The sequence below is a fragment of the Oreochromis aureus genome, linkage group 5 (genome assembly GCF_013358895.1).
Source record: "Oreochromis aureus strain Israel breed Guangdong linkage group 5, ZZ_aureus, whole genome shotgun sequence".
NCBI lineage: Eukaryota > Metazoa > Chordata > Actinopteri > Cichliformes > Cichlidae > Oreochromis > Oreochromis aureus.
This window is the reverse complement of record NC_052946.1, coordinates 16,443,652-16,460,211: the sequence shown is the minus strand read 5'-3', so window position 1 is coordinate 16,460,211 and position 16,560 is coordinate 16,443,652. Positions and strand designations below refer to the sequence as shown.

Genomic DNA, 16,560 nt, shown 5'->3' with positions numbered 1-16,560 from the left:
CGTGGGAGACGGCAACAGGTTTGTGTTCATTGCCTGGCTCCCTGTGCATGGTTGCCATGGTGAGAGAGACAGAGAGAGAGAGAGAGGAAAGAGTTTAGTTTGCGGTTCAGTAAGTTCAATGTAATTTATCTGTACAGCAAAAAAGAACAAGATCTGATGTTTCAGAGGTCGAGACCTGTTTTGCCTGAAGCGTACTTCTGACTTTTAAAAGTTCTGACTATTTTAAAGAGCAAATGACATCACTGCAGAGGGAACTGAAACGATCAGTGGATAAACAGCCTGTTGTTGCTTAACAGCTCACACAAAATGGACCCAGCTGCTACGCAGCTTATTGACTCTCTCTGGTGGTGATATTAAGCAGTGCATCTAATACTCTGCTCGTGTTTTTACCACACACTTATCAATGTGGTGCATTTTCTTTTTCACATTTTATCCAAACATACACTCAGTTTTTTATTTCTTCGAGTCCATTACAACTTGTGGTGACTGGTGTGGGATAAATGATTGCTCTTTTAAAAATCTAAAAAAGATATTTCAGACTTTCACAGGAAAAAAAAGATGTTTTTCTCTCTTTTACCGGAAAAATATCTGGGCCCATAATACACAGTACTTACCATTAATGAAGCAACAGTGGTGCAGCCACATATATCAGCGGAAAATGTGTAGCTTTCACTGTTGGTTTAATGAACAGCGCAATGGTGAAACTGCAGTGGCTACCCGCTGTTCGGAGGTGATAATGTGCGTCTTTGAAAAGATATTTCTCAGCATTGTGTGGAAACTACAGCATGATGATGCACATCTCAGATACTGGCTCAGCGTTGATTGTGTTTCTATCCTAGTAATGGCTCTCGGGATGACAATGCCAGCCAATCCACCACTTCAGTCCAGGCTGAAATTTCAATACCCAATAATGAGCTACTTCAGCCTGAGATAGCTCATTATTGGCTAACAAACTGAGACACACTGAGACACATACGGTAGACTGTATATCAAACTTAGTTCATATAAGGCAGAATCCATGCCATGCAAACTGCCTGTCTCATTACCCCACTTGTCACTGAGTATAGCTATGGCCCATATGTATAACTTCTAACACTTGTAAAGGCTGTTCGTATTGAATTACTTTTTTGGTTTCATGTGTGGATAACTTTATATTTAAGGCATTTTCTCCTTTAATCACTAAAAGTCAGTATCTGTTAATGAAGCTTTATAAGCATAAAAAAATAGCTTAAGGATCCATCCATTGCAGTTGGTCTGGAGCCTATCCCAGCTGTTATAACAAGAGAGGCGGGGTACACCCTGGACAGATCGCCAGTCTGTTGCAGGGCTAAAACAGAAAGACAAACAGCTATTCACAATCATGATCACACCTACGGTCAACTTGGAATCACCATTTAGCCTGACATGCATGTCTTTGGACTGCAGGAAAAAACCAGAGCACCTGGAACGAACACACTGTCATGTTGGTGTGAAGTGTGGCTGGTTAGGGCCCAAACGCAGTCTCCAAAAGCAGGCAGATTTCCAAGGTCGTAAAAAGTCAAGACTAAATAGGATGCATACTTGGAAAATGGTGCTTCAGTGAAATTTACAGGAGCTTCCCCTGAAACAGTTAGATATTGGAAGCAAGGCAAAATATATGGCGATACGTGTCAGTGCTTCTTCGACTGAACTTTTTATTTCAAATCTGCCTTGAGTGCCTGAATTTTTTGCTCCTAATGATTTAAGCGACACCGGTAGTGCCTCTGTTACTTTTTTCCTTTTAGGCGAAAAGTACATTTAAGAAATTGAGTGTGATGTACAGAGCAGCCAACTTTAGTAACCTCAAAGAGATCTGATTTAACCTACGGACACATAATCAAAAGGCACTTGAAGGTTATCAGTGTTTCCTGAAAATCTCTTGAAACGCTCATGTTGCACAAACAAATACGTTTTTTGTTTTTTGCATTTACTGATTAGCCAAATCAGCCATAGTTAACAAATATTGCGCATACGTAGAAGAAGTGAGGGCTATAAAAGAGCGTTAGTGTCCTCAGATTGCTGTGATACAGTAGACAACATGGACAGACTACTCATCTGCACCGGTAAGTTGAACTTCAAAAACTTTCTTACATTTAAACAGAATATCTCTTTTCAGCTGGTTAATACAAATTGATGCTGAGTAGTTAACCTGCCTTCTCCTTCTTCACCCTTTTTGATCTCCTTTCTCTGCAGGACTGGCTCTTTTGCTGCATGTGCATTTAGGTAATTGTGTCTTTTATCCACTGTTAGGCTGATGTGTGTAGACACATTTTAGTTACAGTGTAAGAACTATTCCTTGTCTTGCAGGAACATCGTACATCCTTTCCTGTTATTTTACTAGCTGGGCACAGTACCATCTGGGGGCTCAGCTTCTTTGACTTATATCAAAAGTCAAAGAAGAAGAGGTTATGATCTGCAAAATGCAGAGATGAAGATGAGTCATCACATACCTGACCTCTCACCAAAATGATGCCCTTGTCTTCCTTAAATTTCACCCTTAATCTAGACTACTGAGTGATTCCAGTTTTTATTATCAGGTCTTCTGATAACTTCCACATCCACACAGATATCCTTTATGTTTCAGCGTGGGTGACTGCAAACCCAGAGAGCCATTTAAATGTTAATGTGTGCAGTTGTTACTGTAGCGATGGGAGCAACACATGAACAAGCCACCCGACTGATCTATACTTTAACAGGCCTACGGTCTGACCTCAGGCTTTCTCAGTGTTTAAAAAAACAACAACCATGTAACAGCTGTAACTGCTTTTTGTTCCTCGCCTGTCTGTAGAAGTTGATGAGCGCCTTTGAGGAGGAGGGAAAGAAGACAAACCGTCCTCGTCTGTTGCTGACCGCTGCTGTCTCTGCTCGAAAGGAGACGATTGACTCTGCGTACCAGGTTGCCCAGATTGGAGCGTAAGTACAGCGCATGAGCTGAGACATGCACACACTACATACCTCCACATTTGTCATCCAGAACTCAGCCCTTACTAAACATTAGCACCTGTGTTTGTTTGTAAGTGTGCTGGACTACATCCATGTTATGACCTATGACTTCCATGGCTCGTGGGAACATAATGTTGGAGAGAACAGCCCTCTCTATAAGGGCCCTAGTGACCAGGGATCCATGATCTACTACAACGTGATAAGTGAAGGCGTCATTATTCCTCGGTCTAAAACATTTTTTTACTCCTGCTTTGAGTTAATAAAAAAAATATTGTGGAAGAGTTAGACAAACTGCTCTGTGCTCTATTGTTTTAAGGACTATGCTATGAATTACTGGAAGAACAATGGTGTCCCAGCTGAGAAGCTGCTTGTTGGTTTCCCCACTTGTGGCCACACTTTCCACCTGACTTCCTCTAACACAACTGTGGGAGCTCCTGCCAGGGGACCTGGACCTGCTGGACATTTCACTCGTCAGACTGGATTCTTGGCCTACTACGAGGTCTATTTCCTAATCTGTGTGAATGCATACATTAGATAGGAGAGTTCATGCATGTTAGTTTAAATCTTTTCTTCCCACCAGATCTGCACCTTCCTGAAGGAAGGAGCCACACAGGCTTGGGACAACGCCCAGAACGTGCCCTATGCCTACAACCAGGGAGTCTGCGTTGGATATGACAATATTAAGAGCTTCCAGGCAAAGGTGTGAAGTAATCTTTTTTAAAAATTTATTTACATTATTTAATTGTAATTCTTGTCACAAATGTGCATTTCTTAAGCTGATTAAACACTTGGTTTATTTTCTGTTTTGCAGACTGAGTGGTTGAAGCAGAACCGTTTTGGTGGCGCTGTGGTGTGGACTTTGGCTTTGGACAACTTCACCGGCATGTTTTGCGGCCAGGGGCGAAACCCACTCATCAACACTCTAAAAAGTGGATTAGGAACTGGAACTTGTACGCATGAACCACATATCATCTGGGAATAGACATGTAAAAGTTTTCCCTTTTGTTAATCTCTTTAATTTTTCTCCTCAGCCTGCAAAGCTCAGCCTAACCCCCCACCTGCAGTCACACCAAGCCAGCAGCCCAGTGGAGGCAGCACAGGATCTGGCTTCTGTACTGGCAAGCTGAACGGACTCTTCCCTGACCCGACCGACAAGAAGAAATTCTACAAGTGCAACCAAGGACAAACCGACATCCAGTAGTGCACTGCCGGCCAGGTGTTTGATGACAGCTGCAAATGCTGCACCCGCTCTCAGTGAAATGAATGAATCTATGTGCTGGGTAAACAATCCACTAGCCCACCAACACAAAGAATGGCTCTGTAACGCCTGCCATTGATTTAACCTAAATAAAGCATTTAAAGCATCTTTGAATCTCTGTTTTGTGAACTTGTTTTCATGGGTCCACAAATCAATAAATCAATATCAAGTTATTCTTAAATAACAAAAAGCCTCAAACATCAGCAACTGATTTATTCATCTATTCACTCTTCTGCATCCAAAAGAGAAATACAAACAGAACACGATAAAAGCTGCATAAAATATATTATAATAGAAAAACAAGTGTTTTATTAAAAGTTTTATTTATTTGTTTTAGTTATTTTTTGCATTAGACTGGAAATATAGATAGCACACAAACAGAGTAAAGCCTTTAAAACCACTTGTGAAGATTAGTTTCTTAAATGTAAAGCCTTTCATGCGTTTACTGTATGTGTAGCAGAAGGCTGAGATAAGCATCACCCAGCTACTACCAAAATAGTTGATTAAAGTTTCCCAGTATATTTCTGCCTATCTCAGAAATACACACACACTTCAGGAAAGCAGGGTAATAACATCAGTCAGCAAAGAGCAGACATACTGTACCCTTGTTACATGTGGAAGGTCCAAGAATGACATGCATCCCTACAAATGCCAAGAGAGGCATCCAGCAGGTGAGGTGGTGAAGATGAAGATCACCTCTAATGACAAGAAAGCTTGAACTGAAGGGCATCCATTTAACTCACTGGTTAGAGCAGGCAAACCATATGTCACCAGACTAATGGAGAGGCCTGGGTTCAAAGCTACCCTGAGGGCATTAGCTCTGTGTTAGCTCTGGCCTTTCTACCAGCTTTTCCATTTTCTCTCCACTGTCCTGTGTGCTCTTTGGAATAGGTTATATTGTAATTGATTATAATGGTGTCAGTGGTTAATAATAATTTTAGATTGAATGTAGAGTTCAGGCCAAAAATGAAAAGCATTACAAAGAAAAGAAATGAAAAGCAACAGTCAAAAAGCATGAAGAATAAAATGGACCAAAATGAGGTAATATAAAGCTCAGCCAGACCTTCTGGATACACAATAAGTGACTGACCCAAATCCTGCACGCACAGTGGATAAAACTAACACGAAACTAACATGAAACTAACATCAGAGATCACAGAGATGTACATTTGCTCTATTTCACATATATCAGAGATATTTAGGCTTCCAGGATGAAGACAGACAAATGTAAGGTGGCTTCATGTATGAAACAGAGGTTAGCAACCCTGTCAGCTGGAACAGAATTAACACATAAGGAGAGACAAGTGTGAAATACACAACCTGGAGATGCAAAAGTTATACATTCATACAATAAACATATTTCAAATGCATATACATTTGGCATAAGTTGAGTGAGTGTACTGTATTAAACTCTCCCCAAAACATTAGGTGATTTATTAGTTTCTGAAAGTTGTAGTTGTATACTTTTTATATAACGTATGTATAGATATATGATTGATGTTTAACAAAAAACTCATTGATTTGTAACAGTGAAAAAAACATAAAATTTTGAAACCGCAAAAAACAAAAAAGTGGTTACATAACTAGTTACAGCTTGTTAACATCTTTCCAGCAAGAACAGTCATATGAGTCATATTTAGACAAACTAGTTCATCACTTTTTTTATTCAAATTGCATAAAAGACTGTCTGGACTCGAAGAAACGAAACTGTCTGTGACCTCTTTCAGACACAGATTTGCCGTAGGTGATGCTGCTTGAAGCTTAAAAAAAAGGAAAGAAAAGGTGAAACCCTTAATTATACTGCATAATTATATTGTTTTTCAGTCTATACTGTCAAATGTGACTCATTTCGAAGTCTTTTTTGTAAATTGTTACATTAAAATGTGTTGTTTTCTTTTGGGGCTTTCCATTGGGGTCTTTATTAGTATAGTGCCTGCATCACACTATGAAAAATAAATACAATATATTTCTGTTTGTTACCAGTGTTAATGCAAAAAAAAATGACATTTAAGAGGATGCACAAGTTGCAGTCATTTTTTTAGTATTGTTTGCATATTTCACAAAACAGCTGGCGTCTTTGACGACAACTTTAAACAACAGTAAAATGTACTATTTGCTAGGAGTTACAATTACTAACTGTCATTGTAACAGATTGTACTGAAGCTGGGGCATAGATGGCTCTGCTATCGTGGTTTGACAGCACTGAATATTAGCACTACAATAAATCAAAGTTCAAAATCTTACTTATTTTACAGCACAAAATGACCCACTCTTACATCCTCTGGAAGTCCTGAGGTGTATAATTGTATGCCATTTAGTCCTTCAGCAACATAGGCTGTAATACACAAAGTGTGAGTGGCCAGAAGATGATTTAAACTAATGGCACTTGACCAGACCTCAGTTTGTGTGCTGACGTCAGAAACATACTTAACCAAAGCTTAGAGTACAGCCGCTGTAATGACAGTGTGATACATGTCACGGCCATCAGAGATGAAAAAACAGGTGTTACAGACAGGTAAACTAGAAACACAGCACAAAGCATTTCTCAGCAGATTATTCAAATATCTCAGCTCTTATTATGTCCACATTAAAACAACCATTGCAGTCATACACATGCAAACAAACACATCAACTGGTGATTAATTGGTGATTCTAAATTTTAGTTGTGAATGTGAACATGAATAGTTGTCTGTCTGTTTGCCCTGCGACAGACTGGAAACCTGTCCAGGATGTACCCCAGCTGAGATAGGCTCCAGACCCACTCCCACCCTGAATTGGAAAATTGGATAAAAATGTGTGGATATCTGCACTGAGTATGTAGAGTTAGCAGTCGGAGGTACCAGCGTTCTCGTTTCTCTTTATAGTCTGGGTTTGAATGACCAATCATTTTAGTAGGATAACCTGAAAACTACTCCAACCCTGTATTTTGGAGAAAGGTAAAACTCAATGTTTTTTAAAAAAGTATTATTTTTTTTGATGTGTGATAGTTAGAAAGGTTTTTTTCTTTGTTCCCTAATTGTCAAAGCTTCCACTCACCCATCCATCCTTTTTTTCTGCTTATCCAATTCAGGGTCACAGAGCAGAGGCAGAGTACACTTTGGACAGATCTCCAATGTGTCCCAGAGCTGACACAAAAAGACAGACAGCCATTCACACTCACATTAACACCCACAGTTATCAATGAACCCAACCCAATGCATGCCTTTGTACTGTGGGAGGCTGCTGGAGCACTTGGAAAGAACCCACTCAGGAACCGGGAGAGCATGTAAACTCTGCATAGAAAGGCCCCAAACTGCATTCAAACCCTGCACCTTCTTGATGCGAAACATTTGAGCATTTGGTGAATAATTAAAAAGAGAAAAAAAACATCTTTCAATTAGGTCTAGATATGTTTGAGTTTGGGTCCTCACCAGTGATACTTAGATTTAAACAGTGTGTGCGATGAGCAAATGAGTTGTTGCATTTGGCTGAAAGCTATCACCCACAAAATTTAGCTCTACCTGAAAGGGTTCCTGGATTGTTATAAGATAAACTTTGATAAGTTTGATAAACTTTTTATTTGTGGATTTTGGGGTTGTTGAACAAAGGTGCAGGGGCACAGGTGAAAATACTATCAGCACAACAATGAAAAACATTCACCAGTTTCCATGGATCATAACGATTCTGCAGGTGGGTTTGAGTTTTTAGTACTACTGTAAGTAATTCATGATCCTATTTTTTTCTTCCCTTTTTAGCTACTGGAAATGGTTTTGGAAAAATGCTTTGTATTGTAGCTTGCAAGTGAAAATGCAATGCAAGTGCATTCATTCGACACATTAATTTTTCCATTTCTTGTGTTTCTAATTTTTGAAGCGGCTACCCTGAGAATGTGAAAATACCCAACTGTGACACACTCAGGTCACACCCAAGCAGTATTATTATTAATGGAAGACATCAGTGCAAACTGTATTTAAGAAGCTTCTGAGACAAAATCTTACATGATTGCTCGTTACCATCATAATCACACAGTACTCTGTTCAGGGTAGAAGTCAGATCTATTCAAAGGAGGGTGCAAGATTATATAATCCAGTCCTGCCTGCAAAGGACCAGTTTATATATTTATATACATAAAACAACCACCCAACTAACAAAACACAAAAAACAGACTGAAATAAAAACATCTGATAGTTTCCTTTTCCTTTTACTACTTTTCAAATATGACAAATTCTGAAAAAATATCAGTTGCATTTTTATTTACTACATTTAAATATCAGCAAATAACTGACAGGAAAAGGAACTGTGCTTTAAAGACAAGCATAGTTAATGACACAGAATCAATCTCTACTAATATAAGAATAAACAACCCCCCCCAAAAAACTGCCAATAAAATATCACCTGATAATAATGCCCTATCAAGCAATACATATATTAAAATATTTGTTTTTTTCTCCATGTCAACTTTGTTTGTGTGATTGAGTCTTCTCTTTTTCTGTACACACACGAACTCACACAAGCTGCAGCAGGACATATACAGTAGTATATACAATAGGTCATAAAGACAGGGGAGAAGACCCAGACATTTCTCCTAAAAGAAGAAAGAAGAAATGTTTAGATAGTAAGAAGAGTCCACATCCTCATTTGGGAACATTAGATCTCAGCTGTTATGCAGTATATACAGCATTCTGCTCAGTAAAGTGTTCATACTTTGTTTGCAGTGTTGACTTGATTGCATTGTGCTCTTAAATAAACCCATTCTCCCTGTCGAAGGACATAGTTTTTCTTTTCTTTTTTTTCTTTTCAAAGATAATGCTGATCCAACTATTACCAAACAGACTGTAGAAATTAAAAATACATCCCAAAGAGCGCTCAGGTTTCAGGAAGTTAACATGTAAGTTCTGTGCAGTCTGCTGTGAGTTTATATTCGGGCTGCTTTCTGCCTCCCAGAGGTCAAAAATGACTTAACTTTCAGAATGTTCAAAACAAGGTATTCATAGAGCAAACACAGGAGAAGCCTCATTATAGCCACGAACTGGAGATTACATTCAGATTAACTTCTGCTTTATTTTTGCTGTTGTTCCTACGGTGGCAGCGTTCTTCTGAGTAACGCTCCCCTCGATGGACGTCCAAATAGGGATGCCATTCCTCAGATGGCGAGCACAGTGACTTCAGACGCTGCAGAATATAAGAAGCGTAAATTTTAGTACTGTGTATTTATTTTAATACTCACAAATCATTTGTGGGATTGACTGAAAAAAAAAGATCCAAGCAGTTCAACAACTGCTACAATCTTTCAAATGTAGAAAAAGACAAGAATAATCCACAGTCAATCCACTGCACAAGTACACACCTTCCAGGGGTTTCCCTTTGCTTTTATCAGCTTATACCCAGCAACAACAGGGATCCACATCAGGACAAATGCAATCATGCACCAGCCTAAAGTCATGCCCCAGTCTGGGTACGGGATTCCTCCATAGTTAGGGGGTTCAAAGTAAACCAGAGACGAGATCAAGAGGAACTAGACAAAAGTCACAAAAAAACCACAAAGTTCACTACTGGTAGAGACAAACAACTACAACATATTTGTGTACACCTATACACGTTAATAAAAGTCAATACTTTTACATAACACAATGTTTTTGCCTTTTAAATTCTCTTGTACAGCAAACAAGGCAGCACTGTGAACTCACCACTATGATGCAGGGACTGATGAAGAACCAACATGCTCTCCACCACAGCCAAAATGTGGAAGTCTTCATTCCAATCATCATCTCAATGTCTTTGATAAAACGGTTTCCTCCTGCAAGATGGAAGAAGAATATAAATATCCTGGAATTTAAGACCATCTGTCACCTTTCATATGCACAAACTTAGATTGTTGTACTTACCGTAAATGTAGGAGATGGCAATAATCTCCAAAAGCACCAAAAATAGCAGCACCCAGCTGGCAACAAACTGGTCAATTAGGGTTACCCAGTATATTCCTGCCTATGATACACACATGCATGAAAAACACACAAAACCATTATACATTATACATTTATACAGAGAGACTGAGCAAGTTAACTATTTTATAACAGCCACAGAAAGTTGTGCTAAGACAGACTTACCCTTGTGACACATGGTAAACCCAGTAGGTAGAGGATAGAACATAACGTTACAGTTAATAAGGCATGTTTGGATTTGAAGACTGTGGGGAAAGCGTCGAGCAGGCAGGTCGTTATCACCTCTAATGACAAGAAGAGAGATTTTAGTTTGTGTAGATCAAACAGCAGTGGGCTGAATGTTCTGCAAACATCACACTGAACTGAAGCTTCAGATCTAACCTATTCCTGCAAACTGGGAGTCCAAACCAACAGTCAAAAGCATGAAGAAGAACAAAATGGACCACAGCGGGGAGATGGGGAGCTTAGACAGAGCATCTGGATAGGCTATGAAAGCCAGACCAAACCCTGCACAAAGACAAATAAAAGGGGAAAAATCATCTGGTAGCATCATCTGGAACCAACATGGTTTATCCAGCTTATTATGGTTTGCAGGATATCAAATACTGCCAATATTTTCTTCATGCAGCATTGAGACCAGTCTTGCACTCATTTGTAAAGGATCCCATGAATTTCTGAAACCTAGTCGCATTCTTTGTTTTAGTGTCTGAATATAACCAAGTACTTTTTAGTGTCTGAAACTAATAAACAGGCAAAACTGAAAGCACAAAGCTGACAGAATGGCAGTATTTAACACAGCATGATAAGAGTGTGTTAGTGTTGTATGTCTGACCTTCCTTTACCACTTTTGAAACTGGCGTTTTGTAGATGTGAGCCATATGTCCCAAAATTGAAAATATGGCAAAGCCTGCAAGCACACTGGTCCCTAGAAAGAGATAAAATCAGGAAATGTATAAAATTAAATGCAAAAACAATTTCATTCTTTCTAAAATTTAGTTAGAGAGGTCTCTACCTGCATTAGTAAGGGTGACAACAAACGAGTCCTTGAACACGTTGTTGTGAAAGTTGTTATAGGAAGCAAGAGCCATGAGTCCACCCCAGCCAATAGAGAGAGAATAGAAGGTCTGAGTTGCTGCATCTTTCCACACCTAAAACACAGAGTTGTACTGTAGATCTTTGTTTTCTCAGAAAACAAATGACTTTATTGGATTCCACATGAACAGTGACAGTTTCCACCTGAACTTCAGTCAGTTTGGTCAGATTGGACTGAGAACCAATGTAGAACTCTATCCCATCTTTGGCTCCCTCTAGAGTCACACCTCTGATCAGCAGGATCACAATCACCACGTAAGGGAAGGTAGCAGTGAAATACACAACCTGGAGATACAAAGACTTGTTACTTTGCAGGAAAAGCAAAAGACTGCATTTTGTTACATTTCTTAAGCCTACATTCTAAATCTTTCAAGCCCTCTGCATTTCAGTACGGACAGTTTAGCATCACATACGAAAAGTGCAGTCTGTCATTTTGTTGTTCTTGGTTTACTAATTTTAATAATACTTTAACACTTTAATACTTTAATAGTTGCTTCGAGTTAGATGAGATGATGAAAATCAGTCCTGTTTCAGTACATTCAGCTAATTATGAAACTAAGGGAATATTTTGTTAGATTACTATAAAATCGTTCAAAACTAAAAAAGGAAACCAGCACTATAGACTGTCGATAAAAGGTTTCAAATAACCATCCTGAGTTTTTTAAACTGGATAACAGAAACAAGGTGTGGAGCTGCCTGAGACATGGCTGCACAATAGAAAATATAAAGCATGTGGTGTCTTTTTTTATTTATTTTTTGCCATTTTAAAGGGGAAAAACATTTGGAGCAGCATGGTGGTGCAATAATTAGCACCTTTGCCTTTGAATCCACGTGTGGAGTTCGCTTGTTGTATTGATGCCTATGTAGTTTCTCTTGGGGTTCTCCTATATATATGTATATACATACAGGGCACCTTTTGTCCTATGACACCTGAGTTGCTGAAGTCAAAGAAAATAGCAGGATGGGACCATAATTTAAAAAATTATGTTATGAACATAATTTAAATCTAGTAATAGAGAGTATTAAGTCCTTGAGAATGTGTATGGTATATATGAGGTCATGAGCAGGGGGAGTCACACCCTGCTGGCTATAAGAAAAAATACCACAGTGACTTCACTTATCAGATGCTTATTAGACCTTTTACATACAGTTAGTTTGTGAAACTAAACAGCTAATATCACAAACTAAATTATTCTAAATACATGTGTGGATTTGTATGCTGGACAAACGAATATTAGTCCATCTACACGGAGGACTTTGACGTACTTTGCCTGATGATTTGATGCCTCTGATGAGCGCAGCAGTAACAAGTATGGAGCTCAGCAGCAGACAGAGAGCCAAGTGCCAAACTACTGGCCCCGTTTCATCAAGACCCCCGGACCTCTGCAAAGCCACATTACTGCAAAGAAGAAGACACGTGTATTTGTACAAACAGTGTGACAAGTGCTCTTATTTGTGCCTGTGTGCACGAGTGTTTGAGTCTTACTCCCAGTACAGTTCACTCGGAGTCTGTATCGAAGAGCAGCTGCTGTTTTCCTGAGTCCAGTTGGTAACCAAAACACTGCTTACATTACAGGACACTAGAAAAAGAGAGAGGACCTGTGAGTGTCCAATATATAAATCTTAAATCAGTATTTACCACAACACAAATACCTGAGATTGGATCTGAAGTGGGTGCTTTAATTTCTCCAGAATAATTACATTTTAGGTTACTGAGACTCAAAAACACATCAAAATACTTTATAATCTTTATAACTGATATTAATTTATGTTAAATCAGTGTATGTGGTGATACAGATGCCACAGACCAGCAGATTTAATCAGCCGCTCTTTACAAGAATACAAGAATATAATGTACGCACCTTCAGGCGTGGTGCTGCAGTTACTGCCATCGCAGCTGGAACAGCCGGACCACGGCAGAGGACACTGCATGGAGGCGAACATGTAGTACAGGCTGTAGGCGATGATGACGTTGTAATAAATAGACACTATTACAGACACCACAACCATGGCAACACCAATACCTGAAGGGATAGATAGGGCATAAAAGATACTATTAATTTCAAAAAATATTATCGGAAACTTCACCAGACAAAAGCTGTCTCTTTTTAAATGAGTTTTTGATTGAACTAATCATAATAAGTTTACTGATCATACATAAATGCATGCTATTTTTGTTTATTGCTGTAGTAATTTAAAAATCTTATTACACTTTCTTTAATTACACTGCAGCATTCTTCTTTTTGTTTGAAGAACATAAAACAATTTTGTATTCCTCATTAGAGCTGTCATAAAAAAAATTGGGTTATGGTCAGTTTTTGGTCACACAGTTGACCATTAACCAAAAATCTCATTAAGGCGAGTTTAGGGCGGATTTACGGTGACACAGCTCTGCATTGGCCACAAGCCTCATTAAATGTACTGTTAATGATTCATGTCACATGCAAGCACTACTTAAGAAAAACAAATAATAAAAATTAAAAAATGCACATTTATATTTATTGGAACGTTGATTAATTCATAACATTTTCTTTTATTAAAAAAAAAACATTAAAATTACCCTGTATTAATGGCACTGCTCTCCATACATTAACTGGACCTTGGCTGCAGAATTGACCAAAGGCACTTTCCAAGAAGAAAAGAGGAATTCCAACCACCACCAACATCACGAAATATGGGATAAGAAAGGCACCTGCTCAAAATCAAGGATTTGGTGGTGAAGAGGAAAACAAATGTTATAAAAACATAGTTGCTTTCAAATAGAATCTTGGATAATGGATTAGAAAATAAATGCTGATGTACCCCCTCCATTCTTGTATGCCAAATACGGAAATCTCCAGATATTTCCCAGACCAACAGCATATCCGATCATAGAGAGAATGTACTCCTTCTTGCTGGTCCAGTTACCACGCTCAGTATTCTCATCCCCATCATCCACACGTGGATCCTGCTCATTTAAAAAGTTCCAAACTGTTGAAAACTTGTAAAACTTGTGACGTGTGTAAGCAATTATCGGACGCACCAGGACTTTCAGAAAGAATAAAGATGTTAGAGAGAAGAGTCTGTTTTAGAACAACGGTATGGTACATATTTTAAATATTAATTAATCAACACCAGGACACAAAGTCTCAGTCACTATAGTAATTATATACTACAAAGTTGGTTTCATTTTTCAGCTGAACCATTTTTTCTAAATATGTGACAGTTACATCAAAAACAACAACAAAAAACTACTATGGTCTTTATACAGGCAAGTGTCTTCTTCCTCAGTCTATTTCTCTATTTTTATGCTGTAAGTTATCCAGTGAAAGTCTGGTCAGTCAGTTGTGCAGACCTACCTGGTCGACAACAGCAGGATTTCTGAAAATTAAACTCTTGAAACTTTGCCACCTGTATTCCCGCATGTTCGTTCGCCTGCTTGTTAGGACAGAATAAGAAATTTAAAGTTAACTACATCTGTTTTAAAGTCACCTCTCTAAAGGCGAGCTGGTGATGTGTTCCAACCAATCACCTGCCTCATCCCTCCCCTTGAGATAGTTGTATGCAATTACCTCAACTCCCACTCTAATCTTAAAAAAAAGAGGTTATAAACATCAGTGAAGGAGATTTTCCTCTTTTTAAAATTAATGACACACCTGCAGACAGTCTGATAACGTCAGTGTCACTTTAAGCAATCATGTGGAGCTATTATTAGATGGTAGTCGTGTTCACTGTATAATATCATGGTGCTAAAATACAGTGTAGTGTAGGAGTGAAAACTTACACTGATAAAAAAAGAGTGGAGCTCTGACTGTTTACGAGTGTCCAGGTTGTGGGTGACTCAGCGTTGTGACTCTAAGCCTGCATCCTTATCTTCAGCACTCCACCCTAATGCCACTGCTGTAATGCACCGTGGATGGGACTCATTTCGGTCAGTGACATCTACACATAATGACTGTACGGATGACCCTCGTGTTGTGGTGGATTTTTGTTTGATATGTATAACTATGTAACTATATACACTATATATCTATGCGCACTGAACCTATATATTTTAACTTTCATGTAGAGTCTTAAGCACAAGACATTTTTGCTTCACCGAGGTTTATTAAGTTGGTACTGTAACAGGGCAGTTAATGTAGGGGGAGAGTTCTCTTGAATAATTTACTTAATAATTAATTAATTTAACATCTTTAATGCAGCACAACCAAAACAGTAACATTGTAACAGAGATCCTGAACACATAACGATAAAATATCATACAAAGTACACACACACACACACACACACACACACACACACACACACACACTTTGAACCCAAACTGAAGTGTTTTTAAGCATGTAACCTGTGTATTATATGTTATAAGATTGTGCCACTTGCTGAATAAGATTTAATAATTAGGATTAATGTCTGACCTTTGACCGTGTCATGACCTATTGTGATAAGCCAGAGCAGGGGTACTCAGAGTCCTGACTGGCCTTTGGCCAAGACCTTGGCCGCTATCTGACCCCAGCAGCTGTGCGGGGCGTGTGGGAAAGTTACCCAGCAGCAGGGGGCGGCGATACTGGTCCCTATATTAGGGGACCAGAGGACGCCCCCAGAGCTCTTTTTCCTCCTGCTGCTGCTACCTGTCCGTCTCTGTGTTGCTCTGCTGTCTGTGCTTAAGGCTGTACACCCCGGGGTTTTGCTTTGCTTGCTTTCTGCTTTGTAATTTTCTTGCTAAATGTCTGTATGTATTTTTCCTGCTGTTCATATGATTCAGTGTATTAAACTCTGTTCCAAGAATTCTACTCTTTTACAGAGCATCTTTTTGAGTGTCTTGGTTTTAATTGGATTTGGATCTCCACATCGTTGGTGGAAGAAGGTTATCAGGATGGCTTCAAAATTTGCGACCACAGTGTGTCTGTGTCACTTGTAATAACAGATGGCGTGCCCACATGATGGTGACTGGTGACAAAAGGAGATGAATGAAAAATGCCTCAGATTATTCAGCACAGTCCAAACACAGATGTTAAATTGATTTCATTCACATAAGCTAATAGTGTAAGCGCATATGTAACGCCGACTTTGTCTTTGGTCATAATTTGGTAAGCTGTAACTTTACCAGCTAGTGCTCTGTGGACACAAAGTAACCAGATCACAGGGAGACCTTCTTAACAACATAGAACAATATAAAACAATGTATTTACGTAACTATGACGTTGGTCATCAAATATAACGGGCCCTGGTTTTGACATTACATCATTTGAAACATTAAGCAGACATACGAGACCAATAAAGGACATTAATGCTACCAGCCAGATATTGTTTGCAGGGTTCTGACCCACATGCGTTAAAATAGTTTGG

General features: G+C 38.9%; 2 protein-coding genes across 2 annotated transcripts; one reads left to right on the top strand and one right to left on the bottom strand.

The window, feature by feature from the left end:
• The first annotated feature begins 2,706 nt into the window (after positions 1-2,706).
• On the top strand, positions 2,707-4,282 carry LOC116326465 (acidic mammalian chitinase-like). The gene is made up of 6 exons (XM_031747787.2): positions 2,707-2,931; positions 3,037-3,157; positions 3,278-3,460; positions 3,542-3,661; positions 3,773-3,911; positions 3,993-4,282. Exons 1-6 carry the CDS (start codon positions 2,813-2,815, stop codon positions 4,160-4,162), a joined length of 852 nt encoding a protein of 283 aa, XP_031603647.2. The 5' UTR covers positions 2,707-2,812; the 3' UTR covers positions 4,163-4,282.
• Positions 4,283-7,757: 3,475 nt separating this feature from the next.
• Positions 7,758-15,048, bottom strand: slc6a14 (solute carrier family 6 member 14). The gene is made up of 15 exons (XM_039611775.1): positions 14,571-15,048; positions 14,035-14,179; positions 13,793-13,924; positions 13,095-13,256; positions 12,719-12,812; positions 12,499-12,631; positions 11,377-11,517; positions 11,153-11,288; positions 10,973-11,065; positions 10,522-10,647; positions 10,306-10,424; positions 10,084-10,183; positions 9,886-9,995; positions 9,546-9,713; positions 7,758-9,370 (listed from the first exon to the last, which is right to left on the bottom strand). Exons 1-15 carry the CDS (start codon positions 14,634-14,636, stop codon positions 9,215-9,217), a joined length of 1,881 nt encoding a protein of 626 aa, XP_039467709.1. The 5' UTR covers positions 14,637-15,048; the 3' UTR covers positions 7,758-9,214.
• Between the last annotated feature and the right edge of the window lie 1,512 nt (positions 15,049-16,560).